General features: G+C 35.4%; 5 protein-coding genes across 5 annotated transcripts; 1 reads left to right on the top strand and 4 right to left on the bottom strand.

Annotated features, from left to right (window-relative positions):
• Window positions 1-898: 898 nt before the first annotated feature.
• On the bottom strand, window positions 899-1,921 carry LOC122325331 (trace amine-associated receptor 4-like). The gene has a single exon (XM_043220346.1). It carries the CDS (start codon window positions 1,919-1,921, stop codon window positions 899-901), a length of 1,023 nt encoding a protein of 340 aa, XP_043076281.1.
• A 1,820-nt stretch (window positions 1,922-3,741) lies between these two features.
• On the bottom strand, window positions 3,742-5,782 carry taar1b (trace amine associated receptor 1b). The gene has a single exon (XM_043220062.1). It carries the CDS (start codon window positions 5,694-5,696, stop codon window positions 4,704-4,706), a length of 993 nt encoding a protein of 330 aa, XP_043075997.1. The 5' UTR covers window positions 5,697-5,782; the 3' UTR covers window positions 3,742-4,703.
• A 1,490-nt stretch (window positions 5,783-7,272) lies between these two features.
• On the top strand, window positions 7,273-8,259 carry taar11 (trace amine-associated receptor 11). The gene has a single exon (XM_043220547.1). It carries the CDS (start codon window positions 7,273-7,275, stop codon window positions 8,257-8,259), a length of 987 nt encoding a protein of 328 aa, XP_043076482.1.
• Window positions 8,260-10,423: 2,164 nt separating this feature from the next.
• LOC122325154 (trace amine-associated receptor 1-like) lies at window positions 10,424-11,434 on the bottom strand. The gene has a single exon (XM_043220067.1). It carries the CDS (start codon window positions 11,432-11,434, stop codon window positions 10,424-10,426), a length of 1,011 nt encoding a protein of 336 aa, XP_043076002.1.
• Window positions 11,435-14,665: 3,231 nt separating this feature from the next.
• On the bottom strand, window positions 14,666-15,676 carry LOC122325217 (trace amine-associated receptor 1-like). The gene has a single exon (XM_043220181.1). The coding sequence runs from the start codon at window positions 15,674-15,676 to the stop codon at window positions 14,666-14,668; it is 1,011 nt and encodes a 336-aa protein (XP_043076116.1).
• Between the last annotated feature and the right edge of the window lie 652 nt (window positions 15,677-16,328).

Here is a 16,328-nt window from a genome sequence, read left to right as displayed (position 1 = left end):
TTTCCAAAAAACACTTTTGTGGTCTATAAATTAAAATCACACAGGTTTGGAATGACATCAGAAAGAGAAAATTATTCTTTAATTTTCATTTATGGGTGAAATATGATGTAAAGTATCATTATCACTATGGTGATAAAATACACTTAAAGGGTCAATCACCTCGAAATGGAAATTCTGCCATCATTTACATGTCATTCTAAACCTGTCAAATACAAAAGATATTTTGAAAAATGTGCATTACCAAACAGCTGATAGTTGCCATTTTTTCAAACTATGAAAGCAAATGGCTCCTATTAATGTTTTAGTTTGTAATTTTTCAGAATATCTTATTTCATGATCTACAGAAGAAAGAATTCATACAGGTTTGGAACAACATTAGGGCTAGCAAATCACAGAATTTCCAGTTTGGGTGAATTATCCCTTTAACCAAATAAAGTATAGTGCCATCTGGTGAGTAAACCTAGAACACAGATGTTCTATTCAAGGAATCATTTTAATGTAAAAACCCTGCATATGTGATCGATATTTTTGCATTTGTACATCATAAATATATTTTTTTACGTCATATCCATTAATTTCTGAATTAGTTTAAGCTGATGCATAACCTTGCTCTTCATTTAGGTGTGAATGTTGCAGTTATTATTTACAGTTATAAGGAATAGTAAAGAATGACATCACAAATTGTGTGAGTGAGTTTAGGAGATTCTTACATATAGAACAGTTTATTGCGATAGTTCTAAATTCTAAAATCTAAATTCATATTTTATTGTCCACAGTATCATAACAGATAAAAGGATGTAGGATAATAAGAAAAAGAAAGTATTTATTAAAATGCATAACATGATAGCCTGATGTAAGAAAGAGGCTGTTATATATATATATATATATATATATATATTCATTCAAATGTCCAGGTGCTTAGGTCACTAAAGCCATATATACAGGACAATATAAGAATTTTAAAGGCCTTCTGAAAGCGAGTGTAGAAAAACCCATAGATCAATGGATTACAAGTAGAGTTTAAGTATCCAAACCACACCAATGCATCAAAAACATCACCGGGAGTCACGAAATTAAGGAAAGAGTCGATGATAGTTGCAATAAAAATGGGCAGCCAGCAGAACAAGAAAACACCCATGACAATCGCCAGAGCTTTAGCTGCTTTTCTCTCTCTGTGAGCAGAGCTTTGACTCTTCATCCCTCCAGTCACTCTTTCTGACATAATCTTTGCATGTTTTCGTGCAACATGGAAGATTTTTATATACAGAGAGCTCATGATCGTCCCAGAAAGAAAGAATGTGAGAATTGGACATATAATGCCCCATTGTTTGTTAAAAAACAAAACACAGCTTCCCACACAATACACCTGCATAATGAATGACTCCAAACCAATTTTGTTTACACCTGAAAACACAATAGAAAAACTGTAGAAAAATGAAAACAGCCATGTTAGTGTTGTAAATACAGTCACAGTGTTGTTTGTGACCCTCATTCTGTATCTCAGAGGGTCACAAATGGCCATGTACCTGTCAACAGATATTAAACTGAGATGCATTAAGGAGGAGATACAAAAAGTCATGTCTAAACTAGAATGAACTTTACACACAACATCTCCCAGATACCAGCAGCCTTCAACAGATCGCACCATGCTGTACGGCATGACCAAAGAGCCCAGCAGACAGTCACTAGTAGCCAGAGAGCGAATGATCAGATGAGTTGGAGACTGAAGCTGTTTGAAGTGAGAGATGGAGATGATGATCAGCAGGTTCCCAAAAACTGTTGTGAGGATCATCAGCACCATCAAAACATACATAGTCACTTTTACTACAGTAAGACGCTGCAGCTTCAGACATGAGTTTGGCAGAAGTGGATAACAAAGAAACATATTTTCAAAGTAAATAGCGGTCTCATTAAAAGTCATCACATTTACCCTGGATGCTAAAAATATATTCTTTGTAATTATCAAAAGGTTGAGAATTATAAAAATAAGTACTAAAAGAAAAATGTCATGAATTACAGTTCGATAAAGACCAACATCCAAAGATAGATATACATATATATAGTTCATGCTCATCCAATTTAACCCCATAAATGGACTGAGAACAACTCAGTTTTGTCCATATATATACCCTAATATTGAGAGGAACCCACCCACACCTGTCAGTATGGTGGTTAGAAAAACAACAAATAAAAAGGGCAGTATTTTTTAAACGTATTATGTACTGATGAAAAAAGTTATCTTAACCTGTGAAGATAAATATACATGAATAAATATCGTTGAAGGCCCTCTGGCCCTCTAGAATTATCATTACAATTAGACAATTATGCAACCTTTTAAAAAAAATACTAGCAGCTAGGCAAGCACATACAATTAATTTATGCACAATAGCAAATAAGAAAATTTATATTTAAACATTATGGCCATAAGTGCTCAGTATTAGTAGATTATTATTATTGATAATGTACTGTTTAGTGTATAAAATATAATATATATATATATATATATATAGAGAGAGAGAGAGAGAGAGAGAGAGAGAGAGAGAGAGAGAGAGAAGTTAGTATTAGATCTAAATATAAAAATATGGGAATGTTTCACACACACCTGTTGTAATATTCAATCTAGAAGACTAAGAATCTTCAATCTGTCCTTAAATTCCTTAATTCAATATATATATATATATATATATATATATATATATATATATATATATATATATATATATATATATATATATATATATATATATATATATATATATATATAAGCTTTTCTTAACTTTTACAAGAGGTTCTGTTTAATACATGTTTGTATAAAACTAGTTCTATATATTTTTGCACAGTAAATGTCTATTTGGGCCTCCATTGCAGGCTCTCAAATCCACAGCTGTCAGTCACACACACACCTCATTAATGTCTTGAACCCAAGAGGCTTGTTATCATACTCCATTTTACCAGAGTGACTCTCAAAGGAGTCCGACCAATCAAAGGTGTTAAGACCAGCGCTCACCGCTCAGCACTTATGGCATACATGAAACTTATTAGCTGTATTCTGTCAAATTATTATCACAGTCAACCTGTTTACCTATAATGCCCTACAGTGCTCACCTTTTATCATTAGGGAGAAAGACAGGACAAACAAACTTTAACTTTGTGGTGTTTCAGTCTAATCACAAGACAGCAATAATAGGGTTATAAATACATCAATAAAACTTTATTACAATTATAATTATAAGTGAAAGTTTTTTCATCAATTTTATGGCTTTAAATAATAAATTAACCAAAGAAAAACAAAACAAGGATAATGTGCAATAGAAAGAATTTGTATTATTAGTTTGTTAATTATTTATTTCTTTATTGTTTGTTTGCTTTTATGCTTTTTCACTTATTTAGTTTTACTTGCCCTGCCAATATTTCCACTGGCCTAACCTCCATGTTTATTATAATTATAAGGAAAATTCCGGAAAAGGGGTATTAAGAAATTATTTTGAACTTTTCTTCATAGCAAATAAAAAAATAACTTTAAAAATAACTTTAGAATTTAAAAAATGAAGTTTTAGCCTATTTTTGTGATATGGTGGAATCACAAATTTGTTAAAACATTTAATACATTTTAACTACTGTCACAAATCTTTTTCACAGAAATGTTGACAGCACAAGGCCCAAAATATTCAGTTTATGCACAGAATCTCAGTACACATAGACACACAATCTATGCATGCATAAATTTAATTATAGCCTCAGGAACCAATAATGCATATGTCTCTTAAAGTATACTTGTTTAACACAGACATTTTCTAAGATAACATATTACATTTTAGTTATATAACAATTAAAGGTACATTAAAATGCATATTAATTTTGTCACATAAAAACACATGCATAGGCCCCATTCACACAAACACTCTTCTGTAGTGATGTAATGTTTTTCTGTTTTTCCCATGAGACTTGTTACAACCAATTCATTTTAATGACTCTCAAACATGCCTCAAAATCCAAATGTGTGAAGTCCCATCGTTAACACTGTCACTCATTAGGATGAACACAACAACAGACTCTACAGCACTAATGACCCATCAACCCATAATCACCCATTTATCACAGACTTTGGTCTATATGAAATGACAGACATAAGATGAAGAGCACACATCCATGCATTAATCCAAACAACATATTAAATAGAATAGTAGAATGTAGAAAGAAGTAACAGAGGCAAAAAATAGTTATGTACATCAGATGCACAAGAACTTCAAAAACAACATAAACAGTACGAAAAAAAGTAACTGCATGTTTTAAGTCATACAAAAAAATTAGAGTAAATATGCATTCTTAAAAATCATCATTATAAATGTATTATTAAGTCAGTTATTAGCATTATCATGTTGGTGCACATAGCTATGATGCTGTTTTATTGCATAAACTGTTCACAAACAAGCCTAACTATCTACACCATAAAAGCATTGAAACATACACATTATAATTTTCTGAAGCGTCACATAACAACATCAGAGAGCTGAAGGATATTTTTATGGCAGGAAGGCAGGCTCCAAATTAATACAAGAACACATACAGGAACTTCACATTTAATGCAACTTTGAGCTGAGTTTTGGTTGCATTTGCACACTTTTGACCAGTAGCTTAATTGTTTTTCAAAGCAATTTGTCTATGCTGTGTTTTTCCAAATTAGGCCTTAGTTACAAGTGTTTTTACAACTGTTTTCTGCTGCTATTGTTCTGAAATATTTCCCCAGTTACTATAACCCTCACAGCATTTCGGAACCAAGAATGCCTGAATGAATAAATGAACGGATTTAAGGTGGAATTGACATAACCAAACCAAACAAGAGCATCAATCAGCATTGGGGGTGTTGTGTAGCCAATAAAGGGATTCATAACATTACAGAGGAAAAAAGGAGTCCAGCAAACAAGGAAAACTCCAACCACTATAGCAACTGTTATCGTAGCTTTCCGTCCCTGACAGTGCATGCCTTCCGATGGATAAGCTCTTCTCAGCTGGTTCAGTTGAAGACTAATAGATCTCATTTGGTTTCGGGCAACCATGTAAATTCTAGAATAAATGCCGATAATGATGAGGCTAGGAATGTAGAAGGAAACAAGTGAAGAGATCACCGCCGGTACGTGACTGAAAAAGACATGGCACCCTCCCACACAGCTTATGTGGGTTTTGTAGAAGTCCCTGTCGCCGTAAAGGTTGAGTTCGAAGTAGGTAGTCGCGTAAGCGAATATGGCAGGAATCAACCAGCTGATGGAGATCATTAACAGCACCATTGGAAAACCAAAACGATAATGATATGTTAATGGGCTGCACACGGCGCAACATCGCTCAGCCGACACACTCACAAGGTGGAAAATCGAAGCAGTGCTGAGAGTCATGTCTGTACATGTGTGTAACTTACATAAGAAATCACCAAAGTACCAACAGCCCTGCATGGAACGGACGGCGCTCAACGGCATGACAAACAGCCCAAGGAGAAAGTCACACAGGGCGAGAGATAAAATCAGCTGGTTTGTTGATGTGTGGAGTTGCTTGAAATGTCCAATGCAGATGATGACCAGTACATTCCCAATGACGGTGACAATGGAGGTCAACATCATAACAATGAGCATAGAAACATAGACACCATACGGTCGTACATACTTCCCACAGGATCCATTCAAAGCCTCGTAACAGAGATCCATTTTAGTGTTCCATTCACCTCAATCCGATGAAGAAGCTAATGCAGAAACGCATGAAAACAAATAGCTTTGTGGAAAATGGTTTTAGAACTGCTATTGTGACATCTAATTTTAATGGCCAAGAATAAAGCTGCAGTTTAAATTAAACAGCATTCCACAAAAGCAGACTTCCTCCCAAGGGAAAAATTAATTTTACTAAATTTTCCATTTAAGGAATTCCAAAGGAGAGAGCTACTATAAATATTAGTCTCTCAAAGCAACAACGCTCCTCACAATAGAAATGCTGCCTTACTACAGAAAGTCCTGGTCTGTCTCTGTTCAGCAAATAAAACCACTATTAATTTATTCTACTAGCTTTGAATACAGCTGAAGGTACAAAGTCCAATCAATCTGTCTATATATGTATCCATGACTCATTAAGAACAGCTGTGACTTTGTTTGCACACACGAACTACAAAAGCAAATGTTACGTACCTTAAGAAATCAATACAGAAGCTCCATTCCTGTCTCACCTTGAAAACACATGATACACAATTCTGATATGGGAATACAATTAAAGAACTCAGAAATTGCCCATAACAGATTAGAAACAACCATGTCTTTTGTCTTAGAGAATATATAGGCGTACAGGCTATAGAACTATAATATCAAGTGTTTACATATATTTTAGAATTATTATGCCTTCTACTTGAAAAAGTGTAGCAGAATGTCATGCTGCCAGAGAGAATTATGGGAAATGCAGTACAACTGTCACTTCAACAGCGGTTCTGTTTTTTTGTTTGTTTGCTTGTTTTTCAGCAAATCGCTTATCTGCCATGCTTTATAGCTATTCTTCATGAACATTACACAAAATGCATAAGTACTGAATTGTAAAATCAACATGCAAAATAAGTAGCCGACCTAATTATTAAAAAATAACAATTAGCTTCATGATACTAAGTCTGTGAATCTTCATTAAAACACCAGAGAGCCGTTTGCTATGAAACACATCAAATATGTTTTTCACCATTTCAATAACTTTAACAACTCAAACCAAAAAAATAAATAAAATGTAGTTCAGTCTGCAAAAAATGTCAATGGTGATTGGATTAAATGGGCCACAAAAAGACTCTAATACAACTCCCAAAGCCTCAAGATGTTTTTTTTTTCTTTTTTGCTTCGTAAAAAGGTCTTTGAGTATTAAATGTTTTTTAATGCTTTCAACAAAGCAAAAACATTGGCAAAACAGCCAATTACGAAAGCCAATTACGACTTCCTTGTAATCACATGACAACAAGAAGCCGTTTTTCATTGGCTCAGAACAATACATTCTCTGTGTGAAAGTATTCAAAAGGCTACAAAATACAGATGTTCAATCATCTGCTGAGGACGCAGGAAGACTTTCTGCGGTAAGATCACAAAAACTCCAGCGTACACACTTGCTTATCAAATACTAACCTCAAGTAAAAGATATTGCGGATGTGTGTTATGTACTGTAAATATGTAAATATTGGTTAAAAGTTGTTAAAAGTCTTTATAATATTTAGAACTTCTAACTAGAATCAAGTCATTTTCTTATCCTAGGTATTAAAGGGCCTGTATGATGAATCTGAGTCAACCGTGGGCAGCAGAGACTTTCGGCCTCTGTTTCGCATCCTTGAATGACTCCTGTATGAAGATAGTTTATTCTCCTGTCTTTCGTGTTCCTCTCTACCTGGTCTTTACTATAACCATCTTAATGATAGTGTTCGGCAACCTGTGGGTCATCTGCACCATCTCCTCTTTCCAGCAGCTCCACACACCCACCAACTACCTGATCGTCTCAATGGCCGTATCTGACCTGCTCTTGGGCAGTTTTGTCATGCCTCCGAGCATGATACGCTCTTTGGAGACATGCTGGTACTTTGGAGAGTTTTTGTGCAAGTTTCACTCCGGCACAGATTTTATGCTGTGTAATGCATCTGTTTTGCACCTCACTTTCATCTCAATTGACCGTTACTATGCGGTCTGTCAGCCGCTCCGATATCACAGCAGAATGACCACACGTGTCAGTGTGTTCATGATCATGGTCAGCTGGGGCTTTTCTGCCTTTTTTGGCTTTGGAATCATATTCTCAGAGCTGAAAATCGAAAGAAAAAGAACCGAGGAGCTGCATGTTGCTTGCAAGGGAGGGTGTTTAGCATTGCATGGAAGAGAAATCGGAGTCACATATTCACTTGTTTTTTACTTCCTCCCTATGTTTATAATTGTGAGCATTTACAGCAGGATTTTTGTTATAGCACTCAAACATGTTCGTGTTATTAATAGCTACCCCACAAGCTTATTGTCAGTTAGTAAAAAGGATCTAAAAGCCACTAAGACGCTTGCTATTGTCATTGGAGTTTTTATGTCTTGCTGGACACCTTACTTCATGTGTAACATCATAGATCCTATTGTTAACCATACAATACCAGCACTGTTATATGAGGTGCTAATGTGGGTGGCTTATTTGAATGCAGTCTTGAACCCCTTAATTTATGCTTTCTTTTACAGCTGGTTTAGAGAAAAGTCCAAAATGTTATTTAAAAAACTGTATAAATTGTGGTAACAGGCCTATTGTAAAATCTGGTGTCATTTCTATCTTTTTCTTCTTTTTCTTTTTAAATTTTCCCTTGTGTAAAAATGCAACATTTAATGTTTCAGTCGGCACTGAGAAATATTCATTGCATGTCGAGCTTTTATTTATGAAGTATTTAAACCACATATATTACTGCATAATAATCATTTATGACTTATATGCACTTATCATGCATTTGTATAGTATTTAGAACATGCATGCACTTGTTCACTGTAATAAAATGTTTCTGTTGTGTTTTGATAACTGTTATGTGCTTCCATGCCTTTCTTTCTGAACCGTTATTTCTTTAATAATCTAAGGAATGTTTTCTTCTTAAGCATCAAACCCATGTGCCAAATTTATAATCAAATGAATCAAATTAGACAATCAGATAAAATAGATACAATAAAATTATGTGTGTTTCATTCCTTCAAGATCAACTGAGGTCTGTTGAGTCATATATCCCCCCACTCCCATCCTAACATTCATAATAAACCCATTTGGTATATATAAGGCATATTTTCTTTGATGGCAGAGAAAATACTACTATCATAAATATTCTTTGTATTGCAAATATCACAATATTACTTTAAAGTTTAAGTATGATCTAATATAAATCAAATTAAACACACATAAACAGCTGATGTCTGATATGATGATACATATATGCTGCTGAGGAAGATTTAATGCTTTCTCTATGTACTAAAAACTGGGGGTCACCCAACTGTATCTAAAATTTGGCCATCCTAAATTCTGAATCATATAACGCCTAATATCAAACATAAGTACCATTTAATATGCTAGAAAAATTAATTTAAATTATACATGGAAATATACATTAGTATGTACGTTTTAACAAAGTTACTGCTTCACTGTATTTAAAGTATGTTTGTCCTCTTAAAACCACTGGCATCCCAGGTAAAATAATCTAGGACAATCCTGAGATGCCCCAAAAATAAATCCAGAAATTAAAAAAAGTACTTATGTGCCATTATATTTTTACAAGAACATAAACCAATTGGCCAAGCAAACTGAAGCTGTAGTCAGTAATTAAATATTTGTGATTTTAAAATCAATGATTTGACTAAGATATGAAGAGGAAAACACATTTGCTGCCAGATTGTGTAGTTACAACATCCACTAGCGGGGGCTAAAGAGGTCAGACCAAACCAGTCATACTTCACCCCTTTGATCATGTTGTATAGTTTAGTTGACACAATGATTTTTTCACTCTCTGAAACTCACACTTTGCATTGCCATTGCATAATGATTTTATACAGTACAAACTGTATTTTATATCCTCTTAACCTAACCCTACATCCCTAAACCTACCCCTCACACAAAACATTTGTGTGCAATTCTAGTTTTTCAGGAAACTTCATTCTATATGATTTGTAAGTAGTTTTTCTTATGAGGGCAAAAAAACACAGTTAGAATTTACTGTCCTTGTTGGGACTTTAATGTAGGGAATACCAGGTATATACACACAGAGGCCTAAAATGGTAGACCAAGGAGAATACATTTTTAAAATAAGTGTTTTTTTTTTGTTTTTTTTAAGTTTTTCTTTTTTTGTACAATAAAGGTAACACTTCACAATAAGCTCTCATTTGTAAGCACTAGTTAAGATATACATTTTAACAAAGCTTAAAATCTGTAAATGTTTATTTTTGTGGTGTGGGTCAATTCTAGATTGAGTGATGATCAGGAATTGTGGCAAATGGACTTTATTTCTGTGTAGCTGAGGCAGAATTGGGCACATAAAATCTGAGGCATGTCATATATCAAAATACAGTAATATTACAGCACTGATCATGAAAACATGGTGAATTTTCCAATAAAGGTATTTGGCAAGGATCACTGTGATTTCACACGCATCCTGATATTGCTGAGTTCTGTGTTTTTGGATCAACATATTTTGTTGACCTTGGAACAACATTTTAATCCAATTGCATGGATTAAATATATGATCACAGATATGGTCAAAATGTTATTCTCTACACCTAAACCTAATTTTACCCATGAGTAATGCCTAAAATCAGAGAAAGTGATAGATGACACTTATGTACAAGTAACAAACACTGATTGTAAGACTAAACTTCACAAAAACTATAAAATGGTCCTTCAAAATCTGATAAAGTTCTGAGTGATTTCACATTTACAATAACATTATTCTTGAAGAATTACTCTGAAATATTCTTCCAGACAGAATGACTCTGAAAGCATGTCTGAACCAGCTGTAAAAGAAGGCGTACACTATGGGATTACAGGTGGAATTATAATATCCAACCCACAGGAACAAGTCAAACAGCAGTGGTGGTACAGAGTAACCAATGTAGGGATCAAGAAGATTGCAAATAAAAAAGGGTATCCAGAAGGTCAGAAACACCCCCATGACAATGGCTAAAGTCTTAGTGGCTTTCCCCTCTTTTTTAAATTCAGAATTCACACTCTGAATGGCCTGAACCTGCAGTTGAGCTGCGTGTAAGATCTTAAGATACACACAGAGCATGACAAAAGCAGGAACGTAAAAACAAGCCAATGACATTACAGTAGCTGCCTCTTTGCTATGAAACACTATGCATTTTCCATCACAGTCAACATTTTCATAATAAAAATCCTCAATGCCCAGAATATTAAGCTCCATGAAGATCATGCCAAACCCCAGAGCAGCTGAAACAGTCCAGCAGATAATAATCATAACTAGTGTAGCAAGAGATGTCATTTTACTGTGATATTGAAAGGGGTGACATATGGCATAGTATCTGTCCAGAGAAATGATACACAGGTTTAAAATAGATGCAGTGCACAACGTTATATCAAGACTGCTGTGTATTTTACAGAACAAATCTCCCAGATACCAGCACGTCTCGATGGAGCGCAGCATGCTGGGAGGCATCACAACTCCTCCGACAAGCAGATCGACCACAGCCAGAGACAGGATGAGGTAGTTAGTCGGTGTGTGAAGCTGCTTGAAGTGAATAACCGTTATGATCACAAGCAGGTTTCCTAGGATTGTGACAATTGATGAAATGCTGAAAAGGATGTAGAGCAATATTCGGGTTTCCAAAGGATAGATAAATCTCTGACAAGACATGTTACTAAACTCATAACACAGAAAATGCTTTTCCCAGATTCCATTTTGGCTAATGTTGATTTGGACATCCATTTACACAACTCACCGGAGTTTTCCTGTCTGAAACAATGAAGTAAAGTCAATTTCAGCCTACACTGCGTAGTTCAGCTATGTTTATGCATCTCTATGAATAAATTACATGTTAAAAAACCCACTAGGTTTTCAATGCAATTTCTAAATCGCCCAAACAGGACAATCAATCTGCACTGAAATCTTATTTTGAATAATAGTCCAGTCACAGACTCTGATCCATGTTCTTACCTTTCCTTCTACAATGATCCACCTCATGGAGCAGAGAGTGCACATTTATAGCAGATGAGTTTCGTAACAACCTCCTTCCTTTAAACCACACAATGTTTGTGTTTCCAAAGCAACCTAATCATCCCAAAACTTTACATCATATCAACAGAAAATACAATAGAGACAACAAGGCCATGAAGCTGCCTCATAGTAAAAGTAGTCATGAGCATGCGCAGATAATTTACACGGCTGGTACATCATTAGCGATTATATATTTATCCAATCAGAACAGGAGAAATCTCTTTAATTATCCAGACTGTCCTATCTTTGTATCTCTCAATTTAGCATTGGTTTTTCCAATCACCGCACCATGTCAGAGACTGATCTTTATTCTGAAGATAACAACTTTGTCGCCAGCTGGCATTCAAGGTACCAATGTCCTATAGGACATTTCATTTGAGCCTGCAGCTGCAACCCAAAGCCATAGGACCGCACCACCGCCACTCCTTCTCCTAGATGCCAAGGATCGCATTCTCCCTAATCCTCCAGGCATCCGCAACTTTCTCCAGTGTCCTTCTACAACTCAGCTTTATCCTCCACTCTAGCCAAGGAGAAATAGACTTTGCCAAGCAGTCAAGCCACACAAACAAAGCTGAGCGGCTTTCCCTGTATGCTTCACTTCAAGCAGGAAAGACATCCCCAAATCCTGCGTCCTCTGCAAAGGCAAAACCCTGAGATGACTTCTACAGCTACCAGGACAAGCCTTCATTCTTTAGACCACAGCAGAAGTATTTATATAAAGAAATATACGTCTGCTTGAAATTGTAAGGGTCCCCTCTTTCCTGAAGAACGGAATCCAGAGGCCCTGGTTGAAGGTTAATGCACATTCGGTCTTTTCCTTGTGGTTTTAAAAAATCACTTATATTTATTAATCTTTTGCTTTCCAATTTTAATTCTGACCCTTCACATAATTTTGTCTGACTTCAATATTTGGTGATTTTAATTATATTATATTTAAATGTAACTGCTGATCCCTCTAGTTGTGATTAAATTTGGATCATTAATTAACTATAATACTTCCTAGTTCGTTAGGAGTCTGGATCTCTTAGAAACCTGTTTGGCCAGAACAGACTCACGACACATCTAGGCTAGTCCAGGTCTTAGTCAGAGGCTACCCCGTAGATCACTTACCTTAATTCAGCCATTTCCTCAATAGATTTAAAAAGAGTCATTTTTATGCGATCCCTAAGTAATAGCATGCTAAGCCAGTTTGGTGGCCAGAAGTCAAGATCTCAAAAACGTGCCCCCGGCTCCATCCATTGATCGTTGATCTTACTCACCCTAGCACACCAACAATGTGAAAAACCACAGAAGTCACTAACCTACTAGAATAATGATTTCAGACAATATTATAAGTTAACCAAGATTAACGTTTATTTTGCCAGGCAAGAATATGTTCCAAATTGGATTAATTCATACACATTTGCACAACTGATCAGCAGTACAAAAATAACACAAAACAAAATAAAAGCAAACATAAAAGGTCATTATATCTGGTCTTTAGAAAGTACATAGTGTGGTGTATGGAGACACACATCACACTACGGGCCGATGTGGCTACAGAATCGCGCCTTGTTGTGTTTTGTCACTTTCCTTGCATACTTCCTTATATAGACCAGACAAAGAGATCCCAAATTCAGTTGTAAAAACCTTTTGGTGTTTAGGTTCCCGTGCTCCAGGGTCACACACCCTGCTGTAACTTTGTAATCTTTCAGAGAACCTAAAAGAGGTCACACCCCCTTACTGTGAAATTGAGACCAATGTATCAATCGCACTGAGACCTTTCAAATGAGACCAAACATGAAAGTGAAGAAAAATAGGTTCACAAGACACATGACATATTATGCCTTATTCTTAATGAACCTTAAGCCAACTCTTGGGCAGAAGGAGGGGAAGCAGGAAGAGCAGAGGTGAAGAGGTTGTGGTAAAGCAACAAAGAGAGATGACAAAAAAGGGGTGTTGTTTACTCTCGTTTTGAAGTCCTTTTTTTCCTTTGGATATCCTTTCTCAGATTAGTCTTATTCCATTACAGGTTTTTGATTTCGCTCCTTAAAAAAATGATTAATAATATGGTAAACAAGTTGTTATAAAGAATGCATAATTAGCCTAAATAACCATTGGTATTTAATAAAAAAAAGTAAAACATGTTCTTGTTCTTTATAAGCAGAGCTTATGTTTAACATAATAGCATGTTGTGTGTCACCATAGTTAAATCAGTGTCTATCTTGATGACATTTTAGGAAAATGCATAATAAATGCATTGCGGTGCAACTAAACCCATTTGATTTTAGCTGACTAAACGTACTGTAGATTTAGTTGACTAAAACCATATGATACTTAGACTAAAACTACAAACACTTCAGACGACTAAAACTAAATGCTATTTTAGTGAAAAGACTATGACTAGAACTAAATTAAAATTTGCTGTCAAAATTAACACTGGTCCAGCACCCTTCTAATATTAGCCTTGCTTTTGAGGGGGCCGCGCATTTAGGTGGTGTTCTGAAAAAAATGTTTGTGTTATGATACACTTAGGGGCATGTTTAAATGAGTCGTTTTAGCCTTTTGATTTCAAAAAAGGTTTTTAACAAATTCAGGAATCAACATAAGAGTAAGAAATGCTGTTTAATATTGTTCATTAGTCTTAACAAAAAATAAAACCCTATTTTAATGTGTTAAAATAAATCAAGTATATTTTTACCGAAGTCAATACAGAATAATTAAAAACTTGCTATATTTTTTTTTGTGGTATGTATCAATTCTAGATTGAATGATCATCTGGAGTAATGGCAAATGTACTTCATGTCAGTGTTGCTGAGGCAAAATTGGCCACAAAAATTACAATAACAGCAAAATTTTGAGGCTCATCAGTTATTAAAATACAGTAATATAACAGCACTGAACATGAAAACATGGTGAATGTTTCAATAAAGGTATTTGGCTAGGATCACTGTGATTTCACATTTACAATAACATTGTTCTTGAAGAATTACTCTGAAATATTCTTCCAGACAGAATGACTCTGAAAGCATGTCTGAACCAGCTGTAAAAGAAGGCGTACACTATGGGATTACAGGTGGAATTATAATATCCAACCCACAGGAACAAGTCAAACAGCAGTGGTGGTACAGAGTAACCAATGTAGGGATCAAGAAGATTGCAAATAAAAAAGGGTATCCAGAAGGTCAGAAACACCCCCATGACAATGGCTAAAGTCTTAGTGGCTTTCCCCTCTTTTTTAAATTCAGAATTCACACTCTGAATGGCCTGAACCTGCAGTTGAGCTGCGTGTAAGATCTTAAGATACACACAGAGCATGACAAAAGCAGGAACATAAAAACAAGCCAATGACATTACAGTAGCTGCCTCTCTGCTCTGAAATACTAAGCATTTTCCATCACAGTCAACATTTTCATAATAAAAATCCTCAATTCCCAGAATATTAAGCTCCATGAAGATCATGCCAAACCCCAGAGCAGCTGAAACAGTCCAGCAGATAATAATCATAACTAGTGTAGCAAGAGATGTCATTTTACTGTGATATTGAAAGGGGTAACATATGGCATAGTATCTGTCCAGAGAAATGATACACAGGTTTAAAATAGATGCGGTGCACAATGTCACATCAAGACTGCTGTGTATTTTACAGAACAAATCTCCCAGATACCAGCACGTCTCGATGGAGCGCAGCATGCTGGGAGGCATCACAACTCCTCCAACAAGCAGATCGGCCACGGCCAGAGACAGGATGAGGTAGTTAGTCGGTGTGTGAAGCTGCTTGAAGTGAATAACCGTTATGATCACAAGCAGGTTTCCTAGGATTGTGACAATTGATGAGATGCTGAAAAGGATGTAGAGCAATATTCGGGTTTCCAAAGGATAGATAAATCTCTGACAAGACATGTTACTAAACTCATAACATAGAAAATGCTTTTCCCAGATTCCATTTTGGCTAATGTTGATTTGGACATCCATTTACACAACTCACCGGAGTTTTCCTGTCTGAAACAATGAAGTAAAGTCAATTTGAGCCTACACTGCGTAGTTCAGCTATGTTTATGCATCTCTATGAATAAATTACATGTTAAAAAACCCACTAGGTTTTCAATGCAATTTCTAAATCGCCCAAACAGGACAATCAATCTGCACTGAAATCTTATTTTGAATAATAGTCCAGTCACAGACTCTGATCCATGTTCTTACCTTTCCTTCTACAATGAGCCACCTCATGGAGCAGAGAGTGCACATTTATAGCAGATGAGTTTCGCAACAACCTCCTTCCTTTTAAACCACACAATGTTTGTGTTTCCAAAGCAACCTAATCATCCCAAAACTCTACATCATATTTTATTGAACACCAAGAGGGAACTCAATAAAAATGAATAGTATTTGCTTTACCTCTTAAAATACATTTTACTACCTGATCACAAACAATAGCTACATTTAGATGAGTATATGGCTCTTGGTCACAAATTTATGCTATATAATACTATAATAATAATAAAAAAAATAAATGTAAAATACTTTTCTCCTTCATTTTATGTGCTGGGGTGGGTTGTGCTTGACAAATTTTGCCAACAAATCATGAATGACCTAATGATAATCTTCTAGACTTAATTTAAAGGGG

The sequence above is a fragment of the Puntigrus tetrazona genome, chromosome 20 (genome assembly GCF_018831695.1).
Source record: "Puntigrus tetrazona isolate hp1 chromosome 20, ASM1883169v1, whole genome shotgun sequence".
Taxonomy (NCBI): Eukaryota; Metazoa; Chordata; class Actinopteri; order Cypriniformes; family Cyprinidae; genus Puntigrus; species Puntigrus tetrazona.
This window is presented reverse-complemented; position numbering and strand designations above follow the sequence as displayed.